Source organism: Pristiophorus japonicus, chromosome 22 (assembly GCF_044704955.1).
Source record: "Pristiophorus japonicus isolate sPriJap1 chromosome 22, sPriJap1.hap1, whole genome shotgun sequence".
In the NCBI taxonomy this organism is placed as follows: Eukaryota; Metazoa; Chordata; class Chondrichthyes; family Pristiophoridae; genus Pristiophorus; species Pristiophorus japonicus.
The window spans coordinates 48105070-48117601 of record NC_091998.1 but is presented as its reverse complement, the minus strand read 5'-3'; the positions used below and the strand labels follow the sequence as shown (position 1 = coordinate 48117601).

The following is a 12532-nucleotide window of genomic DNA, read 5'->3' as shown; positions in this document are numbered from 1 at the left end:
ATAGGTGCAGGAGTAGGCCATTCGGCCCTTCGAGCCTGCACCACCATTTAATATGATCATGGCTGATCATGTAACTTCAGTACCCCATTCCTGCTTTCTCTCCATACCCCTTGATCCCTTTAGCCGGAAGGGCCACATCTAACTCCCTTTTGAATATATCTAACAAACTGGCCTTAACAACTTTATGTGGTAGAGAATTCCACAGGTTTACAATTCTCTGAGTGAAGAAGTTTCTCCTCATCTCGGTCCTAAATGGCTTACCCCTTATCCTTAGACTGTGACCCCTGGTTCTGGACCTAGCTCTGTCAAGCCCGTGTGGTGGCTGGTGTGCAACAGTCACCCCACGTTAAAAAAATCTTCCACCCCTGGAGTTCAGAACTGGAACATCGGGTCCTTCATTGAAACATCTGTGAACTCATCCCTTTTGATGTGGAAGCAAGTCATCCTTGTTTGAGGGACTGCCTATGATGATGAGTCACTGCTCTAATGTAGGCAAGTGTAGCGGCCAATTTGCACACAGCCACGAGATAATGACCAGAGATGATCTGTTTTTGGCAGAGGGATAAATATCAACCAGGATACTGGGTGATATCCCCTGCTCCTCTTCAAATAGTGCCATGAGATCTCTTACATTGTCCCGAGCAACACAGCAAGTTCCCACAAACAGCTATGTGATAATGTGACCAGATCATCTGTTTTTTTTTTAAAAAGTGATGCTGGTTGAGGGATAAATATTGGCCCCAGGACATCGGGGAGAACTCCCCTGCTCTTCTTCGAAATAGTGCCCTGGGATCTTTCACGTCACCCGAAAGGGAAGACGGGGCCTCGGTTTAACGTCTCCTCTGAAAGACGGCACCTCCGGCAGTGCGGCACTCCCTCCGTGTTCCTGTTAAGTTCACAGGCCGCTCACCGGCTTTTATATTGTAGATACCGCACATGCGTAAAAACCTGAATGAGCTGCGCAGTAGCCAGAGTGGGTTACAGGAGACATTGTCACAGACACAGTCACACACGCACAGGCATGTAGACACACCACGCGCACTCTCACCTTTTTCATTCCTGCCGCTTTTTTTCTGCTTCGCGTCATAACAGTCCATGCAAACGAAGAAGCCACACCTTGGGCAGACCCAGTGAAGGTTAAACACCACCGAATGACAGCTGTCACACGTCTCTTCCTTCTCTCCAATTGGCGCCTTACACGCAATGGCCCCTGTAGAAAAAAAAAACACAGTTGGTAAATGCACTGCCTGTGAGCCACACCGATCAGATGATTTCGGCATTGCAGGTATGGCATTTAACCTCGGCAACTTGGAGGGGAAACCAGGCATCCCTGATCCTGATTGCTGGCCACCAGTCTGGCTCGGAAAGGGGTAAAACCTTGGGTGAGGGGCAGCAATGAGCTTGGCTGTGCTGCCCCCATGGCCAAATAGCATGCTGCCCCTCGCACTCTACGCTCACAGATGGAGAATTGCCATTTGGATGATATGTGGGAGACCTGCACTGGAACATAGAACATAAGAATTAGGAGCAGGAGTAGGCCATTCGGCCCCTCGAGCCTGCTCCGCCATTCAATAAGATCATGGCTGATCTTCTACCTCAACTCCACCTTCCCGCACTTACCCCATATCCCTTCATTCCCTTAATATCTAAAAATCTATCGATCTCAGTCTTGAATATACTCAATGACTGAGCCTCCACAGCCCTCTGGGGATAGAGAATTCCAAAGATTCACCACCCCGAGTGAAGAAATTTCTCCTCCTCTCAGTCCTAAATGGCTGACCCCTTATTCTGAGACTGTGACCCCTGGTTCTAGACTCCTCAGCCGAGGGGAAACATCCTCCCTGCATCTACCCTGTCAAGCCATGTAAGAATATTGTATGTTTCAATGAAATCACCTCTCATTCATTTAATCTCTAGAGAATATCGGCCTAGTCTGCTCAATCGCTCCTCAGAGGACAATCCCAGGAATCAGTCTGGTGAACCTTCGTTGCGCTTCCTCTATGGCAAGTGTACTGAATCACACAAGGCATGTACTGCAGACACGGTCACTACGTGACCTTTCTTTATTCCCAGGACCAAGAAGTGATGACCCTGCGTGGGACCACCCTTTAAATACCCGATAGCCCAGGTGAGGAGCGTCTCCCACAAGTTCACCCCCTGTGGTCAAGGTGTGCATTTCCAGGACATATATATAGTGTACAGTGTGGTTGCATGAAGTTTACAGTTGTATGAAGGTTGCATGCATGACAGCAAGTATATCCTTCCTTCGGCAAGGAGACCAAAACTGTACACAATACTCCAGGTGTGACTTTTTTTTTTAAACAGTAGTAAGACGTCTTTACTCTTATACTCAAATCCTCTTGCTTTCTTAATTGCTTGCTGTACCTTCATGGAAGTTTGCACCAGGTCAACGAAAAAGCGATTGAGACAAAACATTACACGAATACAAATCGCAAAGAACTGAAGACCATGACAGTCAATGCCTCTGTGTATGCCTCTGATTTGATTGGTACATCCCTTTAGTAAATGTGACACCCTTCAAAGAGCTGAGATTCTGCACAAGTCGCCACAGGGTGCGATTGGCCGCACCAGCCCAGAGCCATCGCTGTTCCTAAATCACCCACGCAGTCTTACCATCATAGTCGGCACGCACCCTCTCCAGCAGCCTTCGCTCGGCCAGCACGAGGTCACAGAAAGGATCGCCCACGTGCGTCAGGATGTAGGTGGAGGTGTCGCGATCGAGGCCAGTCTCTGCGGCACTGGCCCATGTCTCCAGCGGGGCTTCTTCACTGACCTGCTCCTCCGTGGAGAAACCTTCGACCTTCAGACCTCCATTCCGCGTGATGGACAGCCTGACAAAAGAGAGAGACACACACACGCAATAGGTGATAACTTCTGGGCTGCAAACAGCGAAGGTTTCTCTCCTTAAGGTGCTGGCTCACTGCTGGGCTCTTGTCCCAATAAGAACATAAGAAATAGGAGCAGGAGTAGGCCATTTGGCCGCTCGAGCCTGCTCTGCCATTCGGCCCCTCGAGCCTGCTCCGCCATTCAATAAGGTCAGAGCCGATCTGATCTTGGCCTCAACTGCACTTCCCTGCCCGCTCCCCATAAGCCTTGACTCTAGCAGCTCTCTAGAATATCATCCCAACGTCCATCTAGAAGCCTTGAGAGATCAGCAGGAGGCTAATTAGCAGAAACTAACTAATCATTTCAATCAGAATTGCTCCAATCACTTATTTTAGCAGCAGTGTCAGCCGTGGCTCAGTGGGTAGTACTTGCGCCTCCGAGGCAGAAGGTTGTGGGTTCAAGTCCCACTCCAGGGACTTGAGCACGAAAATTCTAGGCTGACCCTCCCAGTGCAGTGCTGAGGGAGCGCTGCACTGTCGGGGGTGCCGTCTTTCGGATGAGATGTTAAACCGAGGCCCGGTCTGCCCTCTCAAGTGGACATAAAAGATCCCAGGGCACTATTTTGAAGAAGAGCAGGGGAGTTACCCCCGGTGTCCTGGGGCCAATTTTTATCCCTCAATCAACATAACAAAATAAAACAGGTTATCTGGTCATTATCACATTGCTGTTTGTGGGAGCTTGCTGTGCGCAAATTGGCTGCCGCGTTTCCCACATTACAACAATGAGAACGCTTCAAAAAGTACTTCATTGACTGTAAAGCGTTTTGAGACATCCGGTGGTCGTGAAAGGCACTATATAAATGCAAGTCTGTTTTTCTTTCAAGAAAAAAAAAGAGACTTGAAAAAACGCGACAGAACGGTGGTCGAACGTGCTCACGGACCAATTGTTCAAAAATCAGAGAGGAAATAGTTTTTTGCTCGTTAAGGCCTCGTTAACATCATTAACGATGGGCTTTCAGCAGCAGCACAGTGAACTGCTCCCTTCAGCTCTGGCCGAGTCTCAGGCAGTTCACTGAATGCGATATTATTGGAACATTATTGCCAGAGCAGTGGCAGAAGTGAAGGACATCCCCCCTGTGCTCGCTGACCAACATTGGCTCCCAGTCTGGCAGTGCCTACATTTTAAAATTCTCATCCTAGTTTTCAAATTCCACCATGGCTCTCGCCCCTCCCTATCTCTGCAACCTCCTCCAGCCCCACAACCTTCAGAGATCTCGGCGCTCCTCCAATTCTGGCCTCTTGCGCATTCCTGATTTTCATCGCCCCACCACTGGCGGCCGTGCCTTCAGCTGCCGAAGCCCCAAGTTCTGGAATTCCCTCCTTTAACCTCTCCGCCTCTCTCTCCTCCGTTGACACTGCTTAAAACCTAACGGCCCATATAGCTCCATGTGTCGCTCGCCGTCAAATCTTTTTTGATAATGTTCCTGTGAAACACCTTTTACTGTGTTAAAGGTGGAATATAAATACAAGTTATTGAAAAACAGAAAAGAAAGACTTGCATTCATGTAGCGCCTTTCACGACCACCGGATGTCTCAAAGCGCTTTACAGCCAATTAAGCACCTTTGGAGTGTAGTCACTGTTGTAATGTGGGAAACGCGGCAGCCAATTTGCGCACAGCAAGCTCCCACAAACAGCAATGTGATAACGACCAGATAATCTGTTTTTGTTATGTTGATTGTGGGATAAATATTGGCCCCAGGACACCGGAGATAACTCCCCTGCTCTTCTTCAAAGTAGTGCCATGGGATCTGTTACGTCCACCTGAGAGAACAGACGGGGCCTCGGTTTAATGTCTCATCCGAAAGACGGCACCTCCGACAGTGCGGCGCTCCCTCAGCACTGCACTGGGAGTGTCAGCCTAGATTTATGTGCTCAAGTCCCTGGAGTGGGACTTGAACCCACAACCTTCTGACTCGGAGGCAGGAGTGCTACCCACTGAGCCACGGCTGACACAATTGAGGGCAATGGGTAGCATTTGCACGAGAGAGCATGACAGTAGCGGGCAATGGCAGATACATCACTACAGCTGGAGGAAGCAGGGATGGCGACAGTTAGTGAGGGGAGGACCAATTATAGTTGGTAAAACTCAGACAGAAGTTTGCACAGCTCTTTCCGCACCTCTCCGCTCCCTCTCACTTGCCCAGTGTTAAATACCTGCGGAGCTGCATGAACCGGCAGCGCGAGAACAGTGGCGGAGACTCTGGTCCCTTTCTACTGCGACTTGGCCAGCAGTCCCGGCAGCGCGGGACGTTGGTGAACAGCTCGGTGCAAGGCACGTCCTGCAGGAAGGATTCTCCGGCGCTCTTCAGAAGCGTCGCCCTCGGGGCATCCTTGGGCCATCGCGCGTCCGATCCATCTGCAGGACACACGAGAGAAGGCAAGACAGCTACGTCACCAGTCGTAACATTCGCCAACCTTCCGCAAACAAACCTGGGCTCAAAAATCAACGAGGGGTCAATTTCCACAGGGATTCTCCAGAACGTTAGTGGAATCGTAGAATCATAGAAATTTACAGCTTGGAAGGGGGCCATTTCAGCCCATCGTGTCCGCGCCGACCAACAAAGAGCCACCCAGCCAGACCCACTTTCCAGCTCTGGGTCCGTAGCCCTGTAGGTTACAGCACTTCAAGTGCATATCCAAGTACTTTTTAAACGTGGTGAGGGTTTCTGCCTCTACCACCCTTTCAGGCAGTGAGTTCCAGACCCCCACCAACCTCTGGGTGAAGAAATTTCCCTTCAAATCCCCTCTAAATCCCCGACCAATTACTTTAAATCTATGCCCCCTGGTTGTTGACTTCTCTGCTAAGGGAAATAGGTCCTTCCTATCCACTCTATCCAAGTCCCTCATATTTTTATACACCTCAATTAAATCTCCCCACAGCCTCCTCTGTTCCAAGGAAAACAAACCCAGCCTGTCCAATCTTTCTCATATGCTAAAATTCTCCAGTCCAGGAAACATCCTCGTAAATCTCCTCTGTACCCTCTCTAGTGCAATCACATCTTTCCTGTAATGTGGTGACCAGAACTGCACGCAGTACGTTGGAATCGGAATCTGCGCGGAGCAGAGGTCGGGACGGGAGAGGAGCAGAGGTCGGGAAGCAGAGAGGAGCGGAGGTCGGGAAGCAGAGAGGAGCGGAGGGCGGGAAGCAGAGAGGAGCGGAGGGCGGGAAGCAGAGAGGAGCGGAGGGCGGGAAGCAGAGAGGAGCGGAGGGCGGGAAGCAGAGAGGAGCGGAGGGCGGGAAGCAGAGAGGAGCGGAGGGCGGGAAGCAGAGAGGAGCGGAGGGCGGGAAGCAGAGAGGAGCGGAGGGCGGGAAGCAGAGAGGAGCGGAGGTCGGGAAGCAAAGAGGAGCGGAGGTCGGGAAGCAAAGAGGAGCGGAGGTCGGGACGGGCGAGGAGCGGAAGGCAGGAAGCAGAGAGGAGCGGAGGTCGGGAAGCAGAGAGGAGTGGAGGTCGGGAAGCAGAGAGGAGCGGAGGGCAGGAAGCAGAGATGAGCGGAGGTCAGGAAGCAGAGAGGAGCGGAGGACGGGAAGCAGAGAGGAGCGGAGGTTGGGAAGCAGAGAGGAGCAGAGGTCGGGATGGGCGAGGAGCGGAGGGCAGGAAGCAGAGATGAGCGGAGGTCGGGAAGCAGAGAGGGGCGGAGGTCGGGAAGCAGAGAGGAGCAGAGGTCGGGAAGCAGAGAGGAGCGGAGAGGTCAGGAAGCAGAGAGGAGCGGAGGTCAGGAAGCAGAGAGGAGCAGAGGTCGGGATGGGCGAGGAGCGGAGGGCAGGAAGCAGAGATGAGCGGAGGTCGGGAAGCAGAGAGGAGCGGAGGTCGGAAGCGACGAGGAGCAGAGGTGAGGACGGATGAGGTCCGGAGATCGGAAGTGGAGAGGAGAGGATGGATGAGGCATGGAGGAGCGGAGAGGTTGGAGCCCAGAGGTGGAACAGCGTGGACAAGACCAAGGGAAGGTGCAGCATGGGCCAATAGTGAGGCTGTGAGGCTCACATTGCGAGCTATGAATTCCACGTAGTGAGCGGTCCTGTGGGAAGGAGGAAGGAAAGGGGACAGTAGGAGTATGTTTGAGTGTGTGTGTTTGTGTGTATGTATTGGCACATGCGGTGGAGCCTGGTCTCCAGTCGTCCTGGTTAACCCTTGCCACTGGACCAAGACCGTGCTCGGTCAAGCCCGTGTGGTGGCTGGTGTGCAATGGCCACCCCACATTAAAAGAATTCACGCACAGGCATCTTCCAACGTTTAAAATGAGTTAATCAGTCACCTCATTTTTAGTGTGGAAGCAGCAAGTCATGCTTGACCCCGAGGGACTGATGATGATGATGATGATGCAGTACTCTAGCTGTGGCCTAACTAGTGTTTTATACAGTTCAAGCATAACCTCCCTGCTCCTGTATTCTATGCCTCGGTTAATAAAGGCAAATTATTCTGTGTGCCTCTTAATCACCTTATCGACCTGTCCTGCTACCTTCAGGGATCTGTGAACATGCACTCCAAAGTCCCTTTGTTCCTCTACACTTCAATGTCATAAACAGTTCAAATATAACCTCCCTGCACTAAAAGGAAATGTCCTTTTTCTGGCATTTCTGCAGCTCTGGAGACAACACCCCGACACCCACATAAAGTCCCCCCACACCCCCGTTTGTTGCAATACACAGATTAGTCCTGATGGTTCTGTGGGTTGAACAATCACTTGATGTAGAGCAGAAAGGTCCCCGTGTTTCCTTCCCTTGGACATTGCTAATTCACGTCGGCAGAAAGTGGGGCGAGAAGGACCCTCGGCATGCCTGGACTTAGGGTTTCCAGCCCTCCAGGAATTGTCCTGACGTTCCCTGGAATTATCGATTAATCTCCAGAACACTGCTGCCGAGAAAATCCCGGGGGGCGGAAATCACAGGAGCATTAAAACAGATGGTGCGTTTTCCATTTACTTTGAACACTTTCATTCATTAGTTAAGTATTGGGAGTTGGGGGAGAATGTGTGCTTGACTGGGTGGGTCAGTTGTTGAAAGCTCCAGGAATAAGTCCAACCAAAGTTGGCAACTCTACCCTGGACTAGGAAGGCGATAACCAATCGGGGTTCTTGTTTTCTATCCCACTGCGAAGTGAATATCCTACCAACACCCACCATCTCGAGGACAATCATGAAACAAGGTGGAGGAGAGAGTGATATTGCACAAATCACTCAGGGTAACGACACTAACAAGGCCATTAAAAAAAAAAAGCAAAGCTTTGGGGTTCATTTCTAGAGAGAAAGAATTGAAATGCAGAGAAGTTATGTTAAACTTGTGCATGACCTTGGTTAGACCACACTTGGAGCACTGTGCACAGTTCTGGTCTCCATATTATAAAAAGTATTTGGAGACACTGGGGAATGGTGCATGGGAGATTTACAAGGATGATGCCAGAACTGAGAGTCTATACCTATCAGGAAAGATTGAACAGCCTGGGGCTCTTTGTGCTAGCAAAGAGAAGGCTGAGGGCTGACCTGACAGAGGTCTTTAAGATTATGAGAGGGTTTGAGAGGGTAGTCGTAGAGAAGATATTTCCATTTGCGGAAGAGACCAGAACTAGGGGCCATCAATATAAGATAGTCCGTAATAAATCCAATGGGGAATTCAGGAGAAATTTCTTTACCCAGAGAGTGGTGAGAATGTGGAACTCGCTACCACAGGGAGTGGTTGAGGCGAATAGTGTAGACACAGTTAAGGGGAAGCTAAATCAACATATGAGGGAGGAAGGAATAGAAGGATATGCTGATGCCGAAAAGGTGAAATGAAGAGGGGTGGGAAGAGGCTGGTGTGGAGCATAAACACTGGCACGGATCTGTTGGGCCGAACGGCCTGTTTCAATGTAATTCTATGTAAAAAGAACAGAAAATCCCAACAAGCCTCCTACCATTCTGCCCGAGGCAGTTTTCTTTCTCTGGTTTTCTGCTCGGAGTTCTGGCTCCTTTCAGTTCTTCCTCCTCCTTCTCCTCGCTGCTGTTTTTCACCTTCTTCTCCTCCTCCGCCTCCGCCTCCTCCTCCTCCTCCACGACGGCCTGGCCGGACTTGTGCTGGTCCGCGAGCTTGCCTTCTCGCCTGGTCCTGAGCCAACGCCTGCTCTCGGGCAGGTCACCGCGCTCGCCGTCGCCGCCACCGCCGCCCCTCTTGGCCGCCGGCCTCTTCGCGCCTTCGTCCCGCTGCCTCGAGCTGGCCGGCAGGGTGGCCGGTCCCGCCTGCTCCGCCCCCTTGGAAGCGGCCTGCCCCGAAGGCGGCTGGTGGCCGTCCCTTCCTTGTTGCTCCTTCGTGCTGTCTTGCTCAGAGTGCCGCGTGAGCCAAGCTTTCTTCAGCTTCGTGTGGCAACTGTGCGGGTTGGACGGCAACGGCTGACCAGCACTGAAGGTATCCTGGCCGGACAGCTGCTTGACCGGTGATGCGTTGGGCATCGGTATTTTCGGCGAATTTATGTCCCTTTTTACACTGTTAGTCCTCATCTCCCCAGCAGGAGGCGGGCACTCACTGGGGAGCTTCTTGGGGCAAGGCGTTACTGTCCTGACTGCCTTGTACTTTTTGGGGGTATAATAGTCAATGGTATTGATCACCTGGTTAATTCTTTTGGTGTTTAAAGCACCATTTATGGGAGACAAATTGTAATTATATTGGCTCAAGCCTTGACTGCTTTGCATGGGGGTCAGTGAGTTGGAAAGATGTTCTTTATTGAAAGGATTGCAATCAGTGTTTGACTCCTGATGTATGCCACCAATGAAATCAGTCTTAGAGCACTTGCCCTTGTTTATCTTCTCACCCAGTTCCATCTGCGGCACAGCAGTAAGTTTCTTCTCGGCTGCTGGAGGGCAGGACGCAGAAGGCATTTGATTATAAACAGGCGCTTTGTTCGAAATGCCAAAGAGGTCACTTGTTTTCTCAGGCTCCAGTCGTCCAAGCTTAGAATTCCCGTTGGACTCTTTGTTCACGAGATCCTTTGGAATGAGTGCCAGGGTTTTAGTTAATTCTGGAGACTTGGATGGTGGCATTATCAAGGGGCGCTGACTGGGACGCTGTACCTCCATTGGCGTAGCAGGCGGAAGAGGTAAAGCTCGGACCTTGGCCAAGTCGCACGTCTTTTCAAGCGGAGCACAGCTCAAGTCGCGAAAGGTCTCTCTGCTGTCCGCTGAGTTAAGTTGAAGCAACGCGAGGGGTGCTTTATATTGGACTTTCTGATCGTTCATCGTCTGCCCAGTTTCTCTTGGCGGCCGATGAAAGGGAGGATGTTGCAGAATGGGACTGTCAACACCCAGGCACAAGGAAGTCGTTTCTAAAGTTAGACCCCTTCGCATCTCGTCATCGGCCACCTGTGGGTGCGGGGTGTTGCTGGCAGAATTGGGAGAGTGCTTCAACATCGTGAAGTCTAAAGCCGCTGTGGAGGATTCTTTGCTGCTGGAAATTGGCCTGGGGTTTGGCGATAGCGAAGGTGGTTCCCCAGACTTGGCCCTCTGCTCACTCCTAAAGGCCAACGAGAGTGGCTTCACGTCCCTCGCCTCGGCCAGCAAAATCGCACTGTCCCCTTTACTGCTCTGAGAGCCCACTGGGTCACGAGAAAGCAGATCCTGTTGGAAGGAGACCTCTTTGTACAGCTGGACCTCCGATGCTGGCTGAGCCTCAGCTTTTGAACACGGAGTATTTTGGACTTTCAGTTTCCTCAGACCGTGTGTAAAGGGATGTAAAAAGTCCCCATACACCTCGGTGCCATTAACATCTCTGCAAGCAGAAAAGGTACATCGTTAATTCACAGACGATGACTTTCCCTACACAGTTATGGTGCTCATCACTATTTGCCGTCACTTCTCTTGGGAAGGTGTAGACTCTTGGGCATTAGGCCATTAACTCTAGTGTCAGCATACCATCACGGCCAGCCCCCCTTGGCTGATACTACAACAACTTGCATTTATATATAGTGCCTTTTAACGTAGTACAGGCAACTCTCGATTATCCGGGTCCCTCGGGGATTGGGCTATGCCGGGTAAACGATTTCTCCGTTAGAGCGAGTTGACATTACAGTTAATTCTTACAATACTGCAGGTGTGCTCTTACCAATAGCTGTAGCGTGTCTTCTAATCCCTTGAATTCTAGTCCTCTAGATCTAAAGACCATTAGGCTTGTCGATTACTTCCTGCAACTGTTTGTGGCATTTTACGAAAGGCACTTCACAGGAGCGTTATCAAACAAAATTTGACACCGAGCCACATAAGCAGATACTTGGGCAGATGCTTGGTCAAAGAGGTAGGTTTTAGGGTGCTAGAGAGGCGGAGAGGTTTAGGAAGGGAATTCCAGAGCTTCGGGCCTCGGCAACTGAAGGCATGGCCGCCAATGATGGAGTGATTAAAATCGGGGATGCTAATAAAGTAACAGTGCACCTAGAAAGTCATAATATGATTAGATAGAGTCAACGTGGTTTTATTAAAGGGAAATCATGTTTAACAAACTTATTAAGAGTTTTTTGAGGATGTAACTAGCAGGGTAGATGCGAAGAGGTTGGTTCTCCTGGTTGGAGAGTCTAGAACATAAGAATTAGGAGCAGGAGTAGGCCATTTGGCCCCTCGAACCTGCTCCATCAGTGCCGTGCAGGGATCAAAGCCAGGATAGTCCTTGCCCAAGTGGCTCAATACCAAACTGACGACTACATTTACCAGTTGGAAGAGCTGGGGTGTTTAACTTCTATTATAATTTTGAAGCCAGCACATCTGGCTCCAATTATGCCCCTATTTTGTTATGCAAGAATACTTTGGTGTGGTAGTGTTTTGAGTCACCACCTTCAGAATCTATTATGGTGCATTTTACTGCATTGCAACCTATATGCCAGGAGAACAAAAATCAACTTAAATGCCAATCCAGGATTGTAATGTATTTGCTTCATGAGTTCTTTACTTAAGAATTCATAGCAACACATTGCTATTAAGAACTAGTTGGTTTATTAGCAAAGGTTTAACAATCACACTACATATTACCGGTTTATCCACCAGGCTCACAACCACCTGCCTCATCGTGGATCCCCCGAACCCAACTGGCTGGGGTTTTATTGAGTCTTGTGAGCGTCACGTCACGTGACTGACTAAGCCACTCCCAACTCAACAGCTCTACAACTATTTTTGTTGCAAAACAATAAATCAAGTGCCCCCTGATTAAAGGGAGGGACACACCAAACATTTTCAGACAAGTGCCCCCTTGTTTTTTTAATGTTTTTTTTGAGGGCACTAAAACACAAATTATACTAGTGCCCCCTAGCTAAAGAGGGGGGGGGGGCACGAAAACCGGCAATTTAAACAAATTAAACTTTAGACATTTAAAATCAAATTAAAATTTGGCTGACGGAGGTAATGATGACAACAGCTCTTCAACTATTTTGTTAAAATGTTCTACAATCCTGTGAGCATACATTACAAGGATGTAATTCAGAACCCTGAATGAGAGCTTGGGGGTCAAATAATCGACCAGAATTCCCCATTCCCGACAACTTCAGATAGCTACTTATACATAGGGCCTATATTCTTTAGAGTTGAGAATGAGAGGTGGTCTCATTGAAACGTATAAAATTCTTACAGGGTTTGACAGGGTAGATGCTGGGAGGATGTTTCCCCTGGCTGTGAGTGTCCA

At 50.0% G+C, this 12532-nt stretch overlaps 1 protein-coding gene across 1 annotated transcript in view; it reads right to left on the bottom strand.

Moving 5' to 3' along the window:
- The window catches only part of LOC139235017 (probable JmjC domain-containing histone demethylation protein 2C), a 68585-nt gene that overhangs the window by 22926 nt on the left and 33127 nt on the right, over positions 1-12532 (bottom strand). The window contains exons 7-10 of the mRNA XM_070866096.1: positions 8796-10639; positions 5062-5263; positions 2635-2852; positions 1049-1210 (exon numbers count right to left, since the gene is read on the bottom strand). Coding sequence (XP_070722197.1) covers positions 1049-1210; positions 2635-2852; positions 5062-5263; positions 8796-10639 — 2426 coding nt within the window. The remainder of the gene's footprint in view (positions 1-1048; positions 1211-2634; positions 2853-5061; positions 5264-8795; positions 10640-12532) is intronic.